At 42.8% G+C, this 13,806-nt stretch overlaps 1 protein-coding gene across 1 annotated transcript; it reads left to right on the forward strand.

Annotated features, from left to right (window-relative positions):
* Window positions 1–2,275: 2,275 nt before the first annotated feature.
* Window positions 2,276–13,402, forward strand: DNAJA2 (DnaJ heat shock protein family (Hsp40) member A2). The gene is made up of 9 exons (XM_030282484.4): window positions 2,276–2,492; window positions 5,143–5,202; window positions 6,142–6,362; window positions 7,651–7,731; window positions 8,053–8,186; window positions 9,376–9,572; window positions 10,906–11,050; window positions 11,225–11,352; window positions 11,813–13,402. The coding sequence occupies exons 1-9, from the start codon at window positions 2,415–2,417 to the stop codon at window positions 11,999–12,001; spliced, it is 1,233 nt and encodes a 410-aa protein (XP_030138344.1). The 5' UTR covers window positions 2,276–2,414; the 3' UTR covers window positions 12,002–13,402.
* The last annotated feature ends 404 nt before the right edge of the window (window positions 13,403–13,806 follow it).

A 13,806-nucleotide genomic window follows, 5' to 3' on the forward strand; every position in this document is an offset into this window, starting at 1 on the left:
CTGCCCACTAAAAAGAAAAACCTGTATGGTAAAAAGCAATCTTGTCTAGAAACATATCAATCTGTCAGCAAGTACAGTCTAAAATAGTCAAGCCATGTATGCACAGCAGACAGTTTTTAGAGTAGATTAATTTAGCCTTACCAAAATAAAAGATGAAACCAAGTAAAGTAATGCACAGGTAAACCAAATCATGAAGCCTTACTGGCTCCATAAGTTAAACCATGAAATTCCCAAAGGCTGTACAGGCAGCCTCCAAAAACACCAAAGAAGAACACCCATCCTTACAAGGGTTTTTTTTTCTTTCTGTGCATCTCTGAACCAGACTAATAATTACAGTCCATAGGATTGTTTTCCACCAGCCATTCTCTGACCTGCCACTCTTTTTCTCCCTCCAAAACTAGTCTCCATTTTATTTTGAAACTCTTGACTGCTGCCACACCTGCAACCCCAGAGGCAGGTATTAACCATCATGTACTGAACCAGATCATTACAGGCCAAATAAACACATGGATGGAATTTAGGGCCCAAAACCACCCGCCCAATAAGCAGCAGAGAAGCCACCAGCAGACAGTACTTCCTGATCCAGCCCTAGGATTGTGCAACCACAGGTTGCTCAAGATGAAGGGTGCCCCTACAGACAAAGAGGGAAGAAGCCTTCAGGCACTCAGATCAATTCCCCTTAGGCTTGGGACCTATTCAAATCTCTATGCCACAAGCACAACAATCTTTGCTTTTCTGTGCTCTCTCACATGTCAGGCCAGTAATCTGTTCCCAGCAGCCTCTCCTCAGGCCTCAGCCTTGCTCACCTCTTCCTCAGGGAGCATCCTCTCTGAGGCACAGCCTGGGTTAACCCAGACAGAAACCAAGAAGCCAGTTTTGGGGTTTGCCCTCATACAGACCCCATGCCATCACCCTTAGGATGCACCTGCCACAGCTCTTAGAGTCTTCCAACAACCCCTGCCTAACAACGGGGTAACAACCAAGAGACTACAGCCAAGGAAGGGCTCACCTAGACCAGCTTTAAGAGACAAACATCTAATTAAACACAACCCAGCTTTTTATTTGCCTGCAAAGTGTGGTGCCCAGCTGGGGCCTTAGGGTTGGTGCACTTTGTGAGTCACTCTGGGCCTCACTCAGTAAGTAGTGCTTCAAATCCCAGCAGTGGAGCGAAGCACAAAACCAGAGCAGATGGGTACCAGTGCTATTTCTAACCACTAAGCAATATGTCCCTGAAGGAACACCCACTAGTGCCTGAGGGCAGGTAGCAGCTTGGTATGTGGGTACCCCATGCACTTCAGTGACAGGGCTTGGGGAGGCAGGAGCTGGGGGCCTGAGGGACATGGGTGCACAGACAGTGGTGTTTCACCTTCAAAATTTCAGGCCAAAAACAAGTGTTGGCATTTCAGGTTCAACAAGATCAAGTGCCAGTCCCACCCTTTGGCCACAATAATAGTTTGCAGCACTCCAGGCTGGGGCAGAGTGGCTGGGGAGTGTTTGGTGTAAAAGGACCTGGAGGTGCTTGTCAACAAATGCTGACCATGAGCCAGGTGTGCCCAGGTGGCCAAGAATGCCAACGGGCCCTGGCCTGTATCAGGAATAGTATGGCCAGCAGGAGCAGGACAGGGATTGTCCCAGTGCACTGGGCACTGGTGAGGCCACACCGCAAGGGCTGTGTCCAGGTCTGGGCCACTCGATTCTGGAAGGACATTGAGGGGCTGAAGCGGGTCCAGAGAAGGGACAATGGAGCTAGGGAAGGATCTGGGGTGCGGGTCTGATGAGGAGCAGCTGAGGGAGCTCAGCCTGGAGAAAAGGAAGCTCTGGGGTGAACCTGCCACTCTACAACTCGCTGAAAGGAGGGTGCTGCCAGGTTGGGGCTCGAGCTCTTTTCCCAGGCAGTGACAGGATGAGAGAACATTCTTAAGCTGCTCTGAGAGACGGTCACGTTGGACATAAGGTAATAATTTTTTCACAGAAGGAGTGGTTAGATATTGGAAGGTGCTGCCCAGGGAGGTGTTGGAGTCACCGTCCCTGGGGGTGTTTAAGAAAGGTCTGAACAGGGCACTCAGTCTGGTTGACAGGAAAGGCTCAGTCATACTTGGAGCGGACAGTCTCGCAGGTTTCCCCAGGCGCAGACCCTGCGCAGGGACAGGCGGGGCGCTGAGGAGCCGCTCCCGCCCGGCAGCGCCGCCGCGCCCTCACGGCCCGCGCGCAGCGCCCCCTGCCGCGCCGCGCCGGAACTGGGTCATTGGCGCCGCGGGGGCGGGGCCGCGCGCCTCGCGCGGCGCGGCGCGGTGACGCAGCGCGTGCGCGGTGACGTCGCGGCCGGTCCGTGTCCGTGTCCTGCCGCCGGTCTCGGCCCTGCCCGCGCCGCCCTCGGCCCGCCCGGCCCCGCTCGGTCCCGCCGCCGCCCCGCCATGGCCAACGTGGCCGACACGAAGCTCTACGACATCCTGGGCGTGCCGCCCGGCGCCTCCGACAATGAACTCAAGAAGGTGCGGCGGAGGGGCGGAGGCCGGGCGGCGGGGGGAGGTGGGCCCGGCCGGGCAGGGCCCCGCGGGCGGGCGGCGAGGGCAGCGGGGCCGAACGGGGCGCGGGGGCGGCCCGCGGGCGGCGGGGCCGAGGCTGCGGCGCGGTGCCCGGTAGGCCGCGCCCGGGGCCGAGCGGCCTCCCCCGGCCGCGGGCAGGACAAGGGCCCGGCGGAGGAGGCGGCGGCGGGGCCCGGCCGCGCTCGCTGCCTCCCCGTCCCGGCGCGTCCCGCGTGGGCTCCGGGCGCGGGCGGGACCCGGCTCGTCCCGCCCCCGCGGTACCGCGCCGTGCGCGGCCGCCAGGGCTTTTTGGGGCTGGGAATCCCTGCGGGTCGATCCTCGCCGGTGCCATTGTCTGCCCCACGTGCGGGCCTTGGGAGGATTCGGTTTCGCTCATAGATGCGTTTCCTCCCAGGCCGAAAGCGGCAATGCGAGATTAACAAAGAGGGGAGGTGAAAACTTGGAGCTAGGTCATCACTATAGCAATTCCATCCTGTAGTGTATAAAGCAATAAAGCACTTTTTTTTTTTTTTTTTTTTTTTTTTTTTTTTTTTTTTTTGTGGAGGCCTTAATGACCGTTTACACGTGAGGGAGGAGAATGAACCAGACGGTTCACTAGCAGAGGCTTCCGCGGGTGGGTGGTGCTGGCACCAACAACTGCGCCTTACCCGTCATGCACGCGGCAGCCTAATTTGTGCAGGGATAGGCAATTGCAGTGTTGAAATTGTGCTGGGGAGGGAGGGCAGGCGGTGAAAAGGTTGTGTTTTGTATACAGCACTGTCCACCAGAATATTTTATTTTATTACAAAGTTCGCTTAAAGCTATGTGTGTCCTCTAAGAATGAAAATCAGAGCAGTTTTCTGCTGGGATAGCCTGCACCACCCAGTATTAATTACCACATATTAGACTAATCATGGAATGTAAATTTTCCAACTGTCTGCAACACTAAGGAGTTCCTGTATATCTTATTGTCATTGAGAGGTTTCATAGGTCCGTTGAAATCTGCTATTTTAACTTGTATAGCAGTATAGAAAAATTGAAAATAAATCTTGGTCTCAAGAGGTTGAGAGAACAGGCTTTTACAGTGGCTAAATTAACTTTTACTGAAGTTATATATATTCCCAGTGTAGACTTCGATTCTGGATTTGGTTCTGATGCAATAGTGATGTCTTCTTTTAGGGCCATGGGTAGTTGTAAGAGTTGCTCTCAGAAAAGATGGGAGGGCTTTCTCTTTTTAAAGATCACCATTGCAAGCTCCTTTTTTCCTGATTAGATAATATTACTTAGGTTATTGGTTTAGTGGTGTTTTGGTTTTTTTCTTAGTTGTAATACTTAAAATATATGGGGAACATCCATTATGGTATAGAATGCACAGGTCTGTGGAACATTATGCTTTGTTCCTGATGGGTGATTTGTCCAGTAAGATGCATGAGTTTGTTTTTTTTTTACACTTACTGTGCTTTAGAATATTAGGCTTGTAACATCAACATTGTTTTTATTTCACTAGTTCTTTATCATGTCTTGATTGCATGCAATATAAAGGGTGTTTCAAGATAAAATCAGTAATGAGAAATAACTGTATGGATATAAAAAAGGGAAATTCGTTAGTTTAGAAGTTGTGATTTCTGTAAAGCTTTGTGCGTAAAACTCTTAACATTGTATTTCTAGAGAGTTAGTTTAGGTGCTCAGTTACTCAGAAATAAAGTGTTTGAAAAATCCTCTCCAAGAATTGATACCTCAATTTTTTGCTGTTGCATCACTGTAGCTCTTTCAATAGGTGTAATTTCAAAAATAAAAAACTATATACAATGTAATTTGTTATTATCTGTCCCCTGATTGCTTCTGAAGGGTGTTGAGGTGGAGTAGAGGAAGGGTTGAAGTTTCCACTGTCATTAGCTCCAGTGGGAGAAGTCTCTGCTTTGATTCTCTCGAGAGTAAGCAGAACAGGTGAAGGGCTGCTGAAGAATCAGTCATGGTCCAGAGTGTCAAAGTGCTGGTCAGAAAAAAATCAGTTTGGAAAGTCCCTTCTGGGGACTTGGCTGTACTTACTCCTACTGATTTACAACAATGAACTGAAATAAAAGCAGTGCTGTGTATATTTCTGCAGATGTAACTCATATGCTGAGCTCAAGGTGAGGTGAACTCTTCCATTAGTGCCAGGTAGGGAAGAAGGAAATTATTGTTGTGAGGAGTGTCTGTAGGGTTGAATGGGAGCTGAGGCAGCCATTTTGTTGTTACTGTACTGCTGTGGTTGAGGGCAAAGACAAACAGTTCAAATTTACTGTTGTGGTGCAGGGTTTGAGTGGGTTCTAAAGAGTAAGTCATTTTAATGAAAGTCAAATGGCATTCTCCCTCTAAGTTAATGAGGATAAGCAGGAAAACTAGTTCTAGCTATTGTGTGCCATAGCTGTGTGTGAATGCAAGTCTGGTTAATGTATGCATGTAGCAATGTTACAATTTTTTTAGGTCATATCAATATATGAGTGACTTTGAAACACTACAATATTTCCACTTTGCTTTATTAGGATTTTCTTTCTTTCTGGGGACATTATTTGGGTTTCCTAGAAAAGAACTGATTAATGGAAATTTTAAATAATTTTCTACCTCTTTCAACTAGGCATACAGAAAACTGGCCAAGGAATACCATCCTGATAAGAATCCAAATGCAGGGGACAAAGTAAGAAAGACTCGTCTTTTTTTTTTTTTTTAATACCTTAAGTTTGCTTTTATGGTAGCGCCTAAGGAACTGAATACAGGTGTTGGGGGCTTGCTGTTTAAGTTGTTAAGCAATACTGTGAAAGGGAGTATTGTCTGCTCAACTTCTCCCCAATGTCAAAATCTGCCAGTGTACCTCATGACAAAATGCAGCAGTTGGCACAAATTGGTTGAGAAGGTAATGCTGAGGGAAAAACTGCTTCTCATTTGCTGACATAATGTCAGCTGGCATTGGCATCTGTGTAGGAATTTGAAAAATATTGTCAATTTTTCAAGCTTTTCCAACATGGAAAAACATATGTGTAGAGATTCTTTAACCTGCTGCAGCATAAAACAAATTGCTTATGTGGGAAGATTGAATTAGATATGTTATGCTAAAAGTAATTTAAAAATCATCAATTAAGTTGACTCAGCTGGTTATCTTTAACCAAATTGAAGTTTGATGGCTGCTTAGAGGTGAGCAGAGATGACTGTGAAAAGATGCTAAATACATTAATATGCCTTTCAGTAAGCTACTTAATTGTTAGTGTATTTTAAGTGCCCAACATCTTGAAGTCTTTGCTGTTAGTATGCGACTGTTGGGTATCCTGCCTTTTGACTTCTGCAATATTGTGTACTTGGGATTTTTTTTCAGTTGGATTTTTTTTTTATTTGTAAGAAATCTGTATTATGCTAGTAAAGAACAAAGCCAACCAAGTTTTGCAGTAAAATGTCTTATTTATGGTAAGATGTAACAAAACTAAGCCCAAGTCTAAGGTCTTGCTATGTTAAAATGAGGATGGAAAAGTATTTCATTGTGTACCTTAATTGATAGGTCTTCATGCAGGGGGAGAAACTTATAAAATGCTGCCATGAAGTTCTAAATTATCATGCATTGCTTTGTCTCTGTTTCCTCTTCTAGTTCAAAGAAATAAGCTTTGCCTATGAAGTATTGTCAAATCCTGAGAAACGTGAGCTGTATGATAGATATGGAGAGCAGGGGCTCCGGGAAGGGAGTGGAAGCAGTGGCATGGACGATATTTTCTCCCATATCTTTGGTGGTGGATTGTTCAATTTCATGGGTGGCCAGAGTAGAAGTCGCAATGGTAGAAGAAGAGGAGAAGATATGGTGCATCCACTCAAGTGAGTACCTTGATGCTGCAGCTTGTACTTTGAAGCTTTCCTGACCATAGGAACTGCTGGTTTCTGTTTTTGATACACTTCTTAGCTGAGATCCTCTGAAGTGTGCACTACTCTTCAGAGCTGCATGTTGTGTGTAGAGCAGGGGCCAGTCATCTGGAGTTACTTTCCTTGGTTGGTTAATCTAGAAACTACCACATACTTTGCCAGGTTATTTGAATTATGTACTTTGTTTGCTTTATTTTCTTTGTTTTGCTCCTTAATTATGTTTGGTAGTTCTAATCTGGAAAAGCCTTCAACAGCCAAGTATTACTCACCAGGCAGATTCTGGTCTGTGGAGGTGCTCTGGAAAGACTTGAATTAATAGGGCAGTGCCAGCTGGAACTATGGTTGAACCTTATAATTAATGGAAAAATGTATGTGGTGGCTTTGGTTTTGGTTTTGTTTATTTATTCAAAGCTATTCTTGAATATCACATCTGTATTTTAGAGATCTCTTCTTGCAGTCATGGCTGGCTTTTTGCCTGCTGAGCAGGTCACTTTTAAGAACTTCAGTTAAGCAACATCTTTCCTGTGGTTGGCAAACTGTGCTTGGTGAAGTCTGTTTAGCTTCACATGCTTGCTTGTTTAGTAGCTAGTACTCCATGGTGTATTATTAATGAGCTTTGATTTTATTGTTACTTGTAAATACTGGTGCCAGGCAACCTGTTCTCAGTACAACTCAATACATTGAGTTGAAATTTCTATCCACTAACAAACCCTTTTAGGAGAAACACTAAAAAGTTAAGTGGCCTTGGGGACATGCTAACCCCTCCCCACTAAACTCTCTTGTGTACAAAACCCAATACACTAGTAAGTACTCTATATGTGTTCTTATGTATTTATGCAATAGACAACATTATTGTTTGGAGTGTTTACAGAGGCTTGTTTCTCACCTTCTTGGTAGAATTAAAATTAATAATTCATTATGACTGTATAATAGCACAAAATTCTAGATAACCTTGATTTCTATTGAGAAACGTGACCAATCCTATCTGGTTTATTCTGATTAAATTACAGCTTTTCTCTTAAACTATGTTCAGATTTACAAGTGTATATTGATATGTGTGAAATTTTTTTCAGTAACTCTTTGGGGAAGCCAAAATGGTGCTTAAAATCTTATTTTGATAGCAGATTTAGTCTTGTTAGGAATATCTAGGTTGTTTTTCTTTATTTGCCCTAGGCAAGTATTTTAATTGCATGGGAAATTAAGTTGTTAAATGATAACCCAGGAGAAATACTTTATTTTATAGAGTCTCTTTAGAAGATCTCTATAATGGAAAGACAACTAAACTGCAACTTAGCAAGAATGTCCTTTGTAGTGCATGTAACGGGTAAGTATGTTTGTATTTTTGAGTTCTCTGGTTGCTTTGTTGGCAGATAGTGTAATGAAGGATCTCCTGTGTCAGATCTTTATCAGTATTTGACTTACTGGAGCCTGCTTTCAGACCAGCAAATTGTTGAACTTGAATGATGCTGTTGATGGAGCTGGAACTATTCAAGGGCTTTGTGTGGGGGAAGGGTGGGAGAGCAGAGAACCTAACTGTAATTGGCAGTGCAGTTGGGCATGTAGGCATGCTAACCTACTGCTGGAGGGGGTTTCTGGGTTCTTTTTAAGAACTTTGTTTTCATGCAACTGGTGCTTTGTGCTGCAGGCAGGGAGGGAAGGCTGGCTCCGTTCAGAAGTGCAACGCCTGCCGGGGCCGGGGCGTGCGCATCATGATCCGGCAGCTGGCCCCGGGGATGGTGCAGCAGATGCAGTCCGTGTGCTCCGACTGCAATGGAGAAGGTAGGCCAGGCTCTGCTCTGTTACTAAATGTGCTTGCTTGCACCCAGCCTCCTGCTCAAATCTCAGGAGGAACTTATCCAGGACACTTCTGCCCTTACCCAGTCAGCTGCATCTCACTCTGGTGGCAGCATGGAGAAATGATTTCACTCAGAACAGCAGCGACATTTACAGTGTTTAATGTACTGAAAAGCAGCCTAGAAGTTCAAGCAGTAGGGATTGATCATCTTTAAAAACACTTAGATGTGAATATTACTTACTGCTGTTACTCTTCTGTTAAATTAAAAACCTGAGATGTTGCTGTTTTAGGAGCTATCTGTCTTTTTGCACCTCCTGATATCCAAGGACAGTCGTAGGTTAAAATGGGAACCAAAGTTGACTTTTTAACTTCTTCAGATTAAGATGATATATTTGCCTGTTTAGGGGTAGCAAGTTCAGCACTTTATATGATTTCTTTTTATGTATTCTGCAGTTGGCAGAGTAGTTACATCACCTTGTGAATGATTTTACTTGTCACAACACTCAAGCTACAAAGAGTTGTTTGTGACTTGTCAAAACATTTAATAAATGATGTTGTCTTTAACGGTTCATATGCCTAACCTACATATTTTGTAGTTTCAACTTCATCATATTGTTATGCTTTCTTTCACAGAAAGGTGGTTTAAGGCGAGAAGCTTAATATTTTAAGCCATATGCATCTGCTCGTGGCACTTACTACTGAAATCTTACAGTCTGTGTGCCCTAGTTCTTTGGTTACTGTGTATAGAGACAAGAGCTCACTGGAAAAATAAAGGTGAAGTAGAACAGAACATAGAAGCCATTTTGGATTGTCACCCTTCAGTTTGCTAGAAACAGTAATTATCTTTGTAGGGGTGAATCTGATGTGACAGGCTCTCTTCCCTGTTTTTGTATGCAAGAGTCTATAGATCTCCTGGCTGCATTTACTTCGTATTATCTTGTGGGGATATTCTGGGAGATGAGGCAGTCAGGGAACTTTTTTATTTTTCTTCCTTCCCCCTGTCTCAGCTAGAGTAAATGAAGCCTGGATTTCCTCTTGTGAGGAATTCATAAAGCAACATTGCAGTCACTACTTGTGTTGCAGAAATTCTTCAGCTTGCTTTCAAATAGTTTTTCCGAGGAATTGGATGCGACTGTGTCAAAATCTCTGAACTCAAAATTTGTCTTTATTTAGGTGAAGTAATTAATGAAAAAGATCGCTGTAAAAAATGTGAAGGGAAGAAGGTGATCAAAGAGGTAAAAATACTTGAAGTCCATGTAGATAAAGGCATGAAACATGGGCAAAGAATTACATTCAGTGGAGAAGCAGATCAGGCTCCCGGTGTGGAACCAGGCGATATTGTCCTTTTACTCCAAGAGAAGGAGAATGAGGTAATGCTTTTGAGTTTATCTTTTAAATGCCTTTTATTCCAGTTGTTAATATTTAAGTTATATGGATGACCATTCATTTAAAGTAATTGATACAGTTGCAGCTCTGGGAGAGATGGGGAATAGCTTTTAATAGATTTATATGTGTAACACAGCTTTCATCCTGAGCCAGAAAAAACTGGGCAAGGCCTTAGCCAGGGGACAGGCAGCTTTGTGGTGCCTCCTAATGCCAGCAAGAGGTAGCTTCTCATATAAGCTCCAATTGACTTCAATGCAGCAGATGCAGTGAAGAGCCATTCAGGATGTTAACTTTAATCTGCTTTGCTCATGACACTAACAAAATTCGAAGTGTGGCTTTTTTCCATGTCTTGTGACATGGCAGGGAAGTCCCAGATGGTACTTTCTGTGTCTGCTGCTGTGGTTCTGGAAATGACACAAAATAGTGATGTTGCTGATTCACTTAACAAAAGAAACATTATTATTTTGTATTAGTTTGGTAAGTTTAGTTATGTTCACTGTATTCTGGACTATATAAACTGCACATTGGAAGTAAATATTGCAATTTATCTTCTCCTGTTAAAACTCATCTGGGGCAGAGTTGAGGTGACTGTTCCTTTTTTAATTCTAATAGCTAGAATGAAATAAGGAATAGTTTGTGTGTTTCACTTGAGGAGGAGTTTTTTGTTGTGACAGAGTAACATGGGGTACAAATTTAAACTACAGTAATATATTAAGGATGTAATGTTGGTTATCTGCTAATTAGGTAACAGATTGCTTATCTGCCAGTCTGTCCTAGTGAGTAAAACTAGATAGCCTTTGTTCTTAAAATTTCTCTTGAGATGGGACTCATGGGTCTGCCAGTGGACAAATTTTAAGATATACTCTGGTTAAGAATCCTGAGTTATGTGGCCTAAAGGTCTCTTCTGACAGCTGTGGACTAAGTGATTGAAGTCCTGCTGTAGGTCAAGGGAGCTAAAGCAGATATGCTTGAGGACAAGAGTTGAAAACCAAAGATGGGATTTATATACTCCAGTGCAGGTGAAACAGTGTCAAACTGCTGTCAGCTTTGTTTGTAGGTTCATCGGGTGGAAGATGTTGGGGCTGCTGTACAGGCCTGGTTTAATTTGAATCTTACCTTGGCTTATTTTAGATGACACTTGGTCAGGTACAAACTTCCCAAGCATGTTAAGCCATCTGCATTAATAGAATCAGGTTCACTTCATAGAAAGGCTTTTGTTCTGACATTGAATTTGAAGGATAAATAATAATGAACTCTCAATGAGTCTGGTGGAGTTGTGATTCTAGTACTAGAAAGGATATCTCCTTTGTTTCCTAGATGTTCCAGCGGGATGTGAATGACTTGCATATGACACACAAGATTGGACTTGTTGAAGCACTGTGTGGATTTCAGTTCACATTTAAGCACCTTGATGGACGTCAGATTGTGGTTAAATATCCTCCCGGAAAAGTAATTGAACCAGGTAGGCTTGACCTGAGAAGGATTTCTTTGATTATGCTTTCACGATTCTTCAGCATATAATCCCACTTTTGTTCTCCTGTTAACTGAACCTAGGCTGGGGAAACAGAGCTGTATGGAGAGATAATGGCTCTGCAGTAGCACTTTGCTGATTACTGTGCTTCTCTTCGAATTCCAGGTTGTGTTCGTGTAGTCAGAGGTGAAGGAATGCCACAGTATCGCAATCCTTTTGAGAAGGGGGATCTCTACATTAAATTTGATGTTCAGTTTCCTGAAAATAACTGGATTAGCCCAGAGAAGCTTTCAGTAAGTAGTTGTTCAAGCATAAATGTGGTGTCTTGCTTGACAGAGTGTCCAAAAGAGCCTGTGTTGTACTTCATGGGCTTGCTCTCAGTGCTTAAATTCAGATGCAAGTTAAGTTCTTTTAACCTTTTTTATGGGCCATGTGGTACTTGGAAATACTCCTTGAAATGTGAAGCTGTATTAAAGAGCTGTGCAGATGGTACACAGAGAGGGCAGGAGGAGAATCTTTCTGTTGCTGTGTGATAAGTTTATGGAGTGCACCTGTATTTACTGATTGCACTTTTGGTTGATGATATGCAGAGCTGTTGGTTTTCTTGAAGTGGTGTCTTCCAATTGATACAAATACTTCTAAATGACTTTGCAGTTCAGGGCTTTCATCAGCATAAACTTAGTTATGGGAAACCAGTCACTTTATTTAGGTCTTCTAGATGCAATACTGAATGCATGTCTTTTTTTGGGGCAGGAACTTGAAGATCTTCTGCCAGCTAGACCAGAATTTCCCAATGTAATTGGTGATGCAGAAGAGGTAGATCTTCAAGAATTTGATACCACTCGTGGTTCAGGTGGTGGCCAGAGACGTGAAGCTTATAATGATAGTTCTGATGAAGAAAGCAGCCATCATGGACCTGGGGTACAGTGTGCCCACCAGTAAACATTTGTCTAAAAAGTTGCACAAGGATTTTCTTTCAAATTTTGCCTGACTTGTTTTCAACAATCCAGCTGGATTGTATAAGTAATCCAGATGAACCAATGGACATCTATTGCTGTATGTGTAACTTTTAAATTGGTCTATAGTATCTACAGAGTGTAATTTAAACTAACCACAAGCTTACATCTTCATTTTGACTGTGTAGCAGAATAAAGCACTTGAAAGGAAGACAAGACTCCTTTTCACATGGGTTTTAAGTTTGTCCTCGTATCTGTGCTTGATTTTTACCAGTTTTGTGTAGATTTTAAGTTTCATATTTTAAATTCAAATTCTACATTGTAAAGTTTGTGTACAATTTGTCCTGAGGCTTGGTATTTGGCTGCACCTGCATAAGCTGCTACAAGTAGAATCAAGAATTTCATAGCCTGTATCTATCATCTAGATGCATGGTAAATGGGCTTTGCACATAATGGGTTTAGAGCTGACTGGGAACAATGAAAGACTAAATTAGAAGTGGTTGTAAGTTTTTTTCTACCATCTTGTGAACGGTTTCTGAAATGAAATAAAAGCAGTTGGTGTATAATATATTTCTTTTGCCTTGTAACTCTTACTTTTCCAGTGGCTTTAACTAGTCTGTGTATGAAGAGACTATGTAGATGATAGATATTTTATAAACACAGGGAGGCTGAAGCTGCCTTAAGACTAGGTGAAGGTGAGATAAAAGTCTCTTCGTGAAATGAGAGATGACTAAATGGGCACAGGGAAGGCTGCAGCCATGTCCCCTTTGTGTGAAGATTACACAAGGATATCTGAATTCAGTCTAAAGGAAACAAATCCCTTAAATGGGGAATTATTAAATTTTGAAATAATGGTGTCTTTCTCTTAGCTTTTGAATTCTGTTCAAGGTCTGATTCAGCCTCACTTCCTAGAGAAATGTTTCCAGTTTAAAAAAAGAATGGTTTAACCTGGAAACATAAGAAATGTAGATGGTTTTGTTACTTTTCTAGTAGTTTGCACTTTGGTTTAAGTATGAAGATATAAAAATCTCCAGCTACAGTTCTATTACTATTAATTGGCAAAAATGCCAGAACAAAGCAAAAATGTGACCTTAACTAAGGAACTGTTGTGCATGAACAGTGTTGGGTTGGTAAGCTGCCTCTATAGCAAGGTTTCTCTCCTGTTTAAGTGAGAAAGTTGAAGCTCTACTTTTCTTTACAAATCTGAAGTGTGACTTGTTTAGTTATTTTTCTGATAGTTGTTGACACTTTATTGATGAGGTTGGAGGGACAAACTCCAAGGGTTTCAGTGTGCTTGGGTAGGCATTGGCATTTGAATGTTGCTGAACATCCTTGTTATAGACTCTAAAAATGAAGCAAAAATAAATACTGTTTGATCTGTATTTCAGTACTGACTTATGATGTGGCATTCTCTAGTGAGTCTTTTATTTTTATTTATTAAAACTTGGGGTTGCTTTTTGTGAAGCCATGGTTACATGCTGATCCTTTGTCCTGACTGATGTCACAAAGGAGTCAGTCCTTGTAACCTGCAATGCTGAAATGATTACAATGCCTGTCTTCTGCTTGTAAGTCCTTGCAAAACAGAGTAATGCTCTAAAGCTTTAATCCCCATTCAGATTTTTTTTTTTTGAAGGGGAAGAGAGGAAGGGATTCATGGTAACTTTTCAGATAGCTGAAGTGAAGGGGTGGAGGAAGAACTGATCACTGTAGGGTGGTTCTGCTTCAGTCCTCAGCTGGCATTAATTTGGGCTTCTGCCAGCAGCACCTGATAACAAATTCTAATTTTACCTG

The sequence above is a fragment of the Taeniopygia guttata genome, chromosome 11, assembly GCF_048771995.1.
Source record: "Taeniopygia guttata chromosome 11, bTaeGut7.mat, whole genome shotgun sequence".
Taxonomy (NCBI): Eukaryota; Metazoa; Chordata; class Aves; order Passeriformes; family Estrildidae; genus Taeniopygia; species Taeniopygia guttata.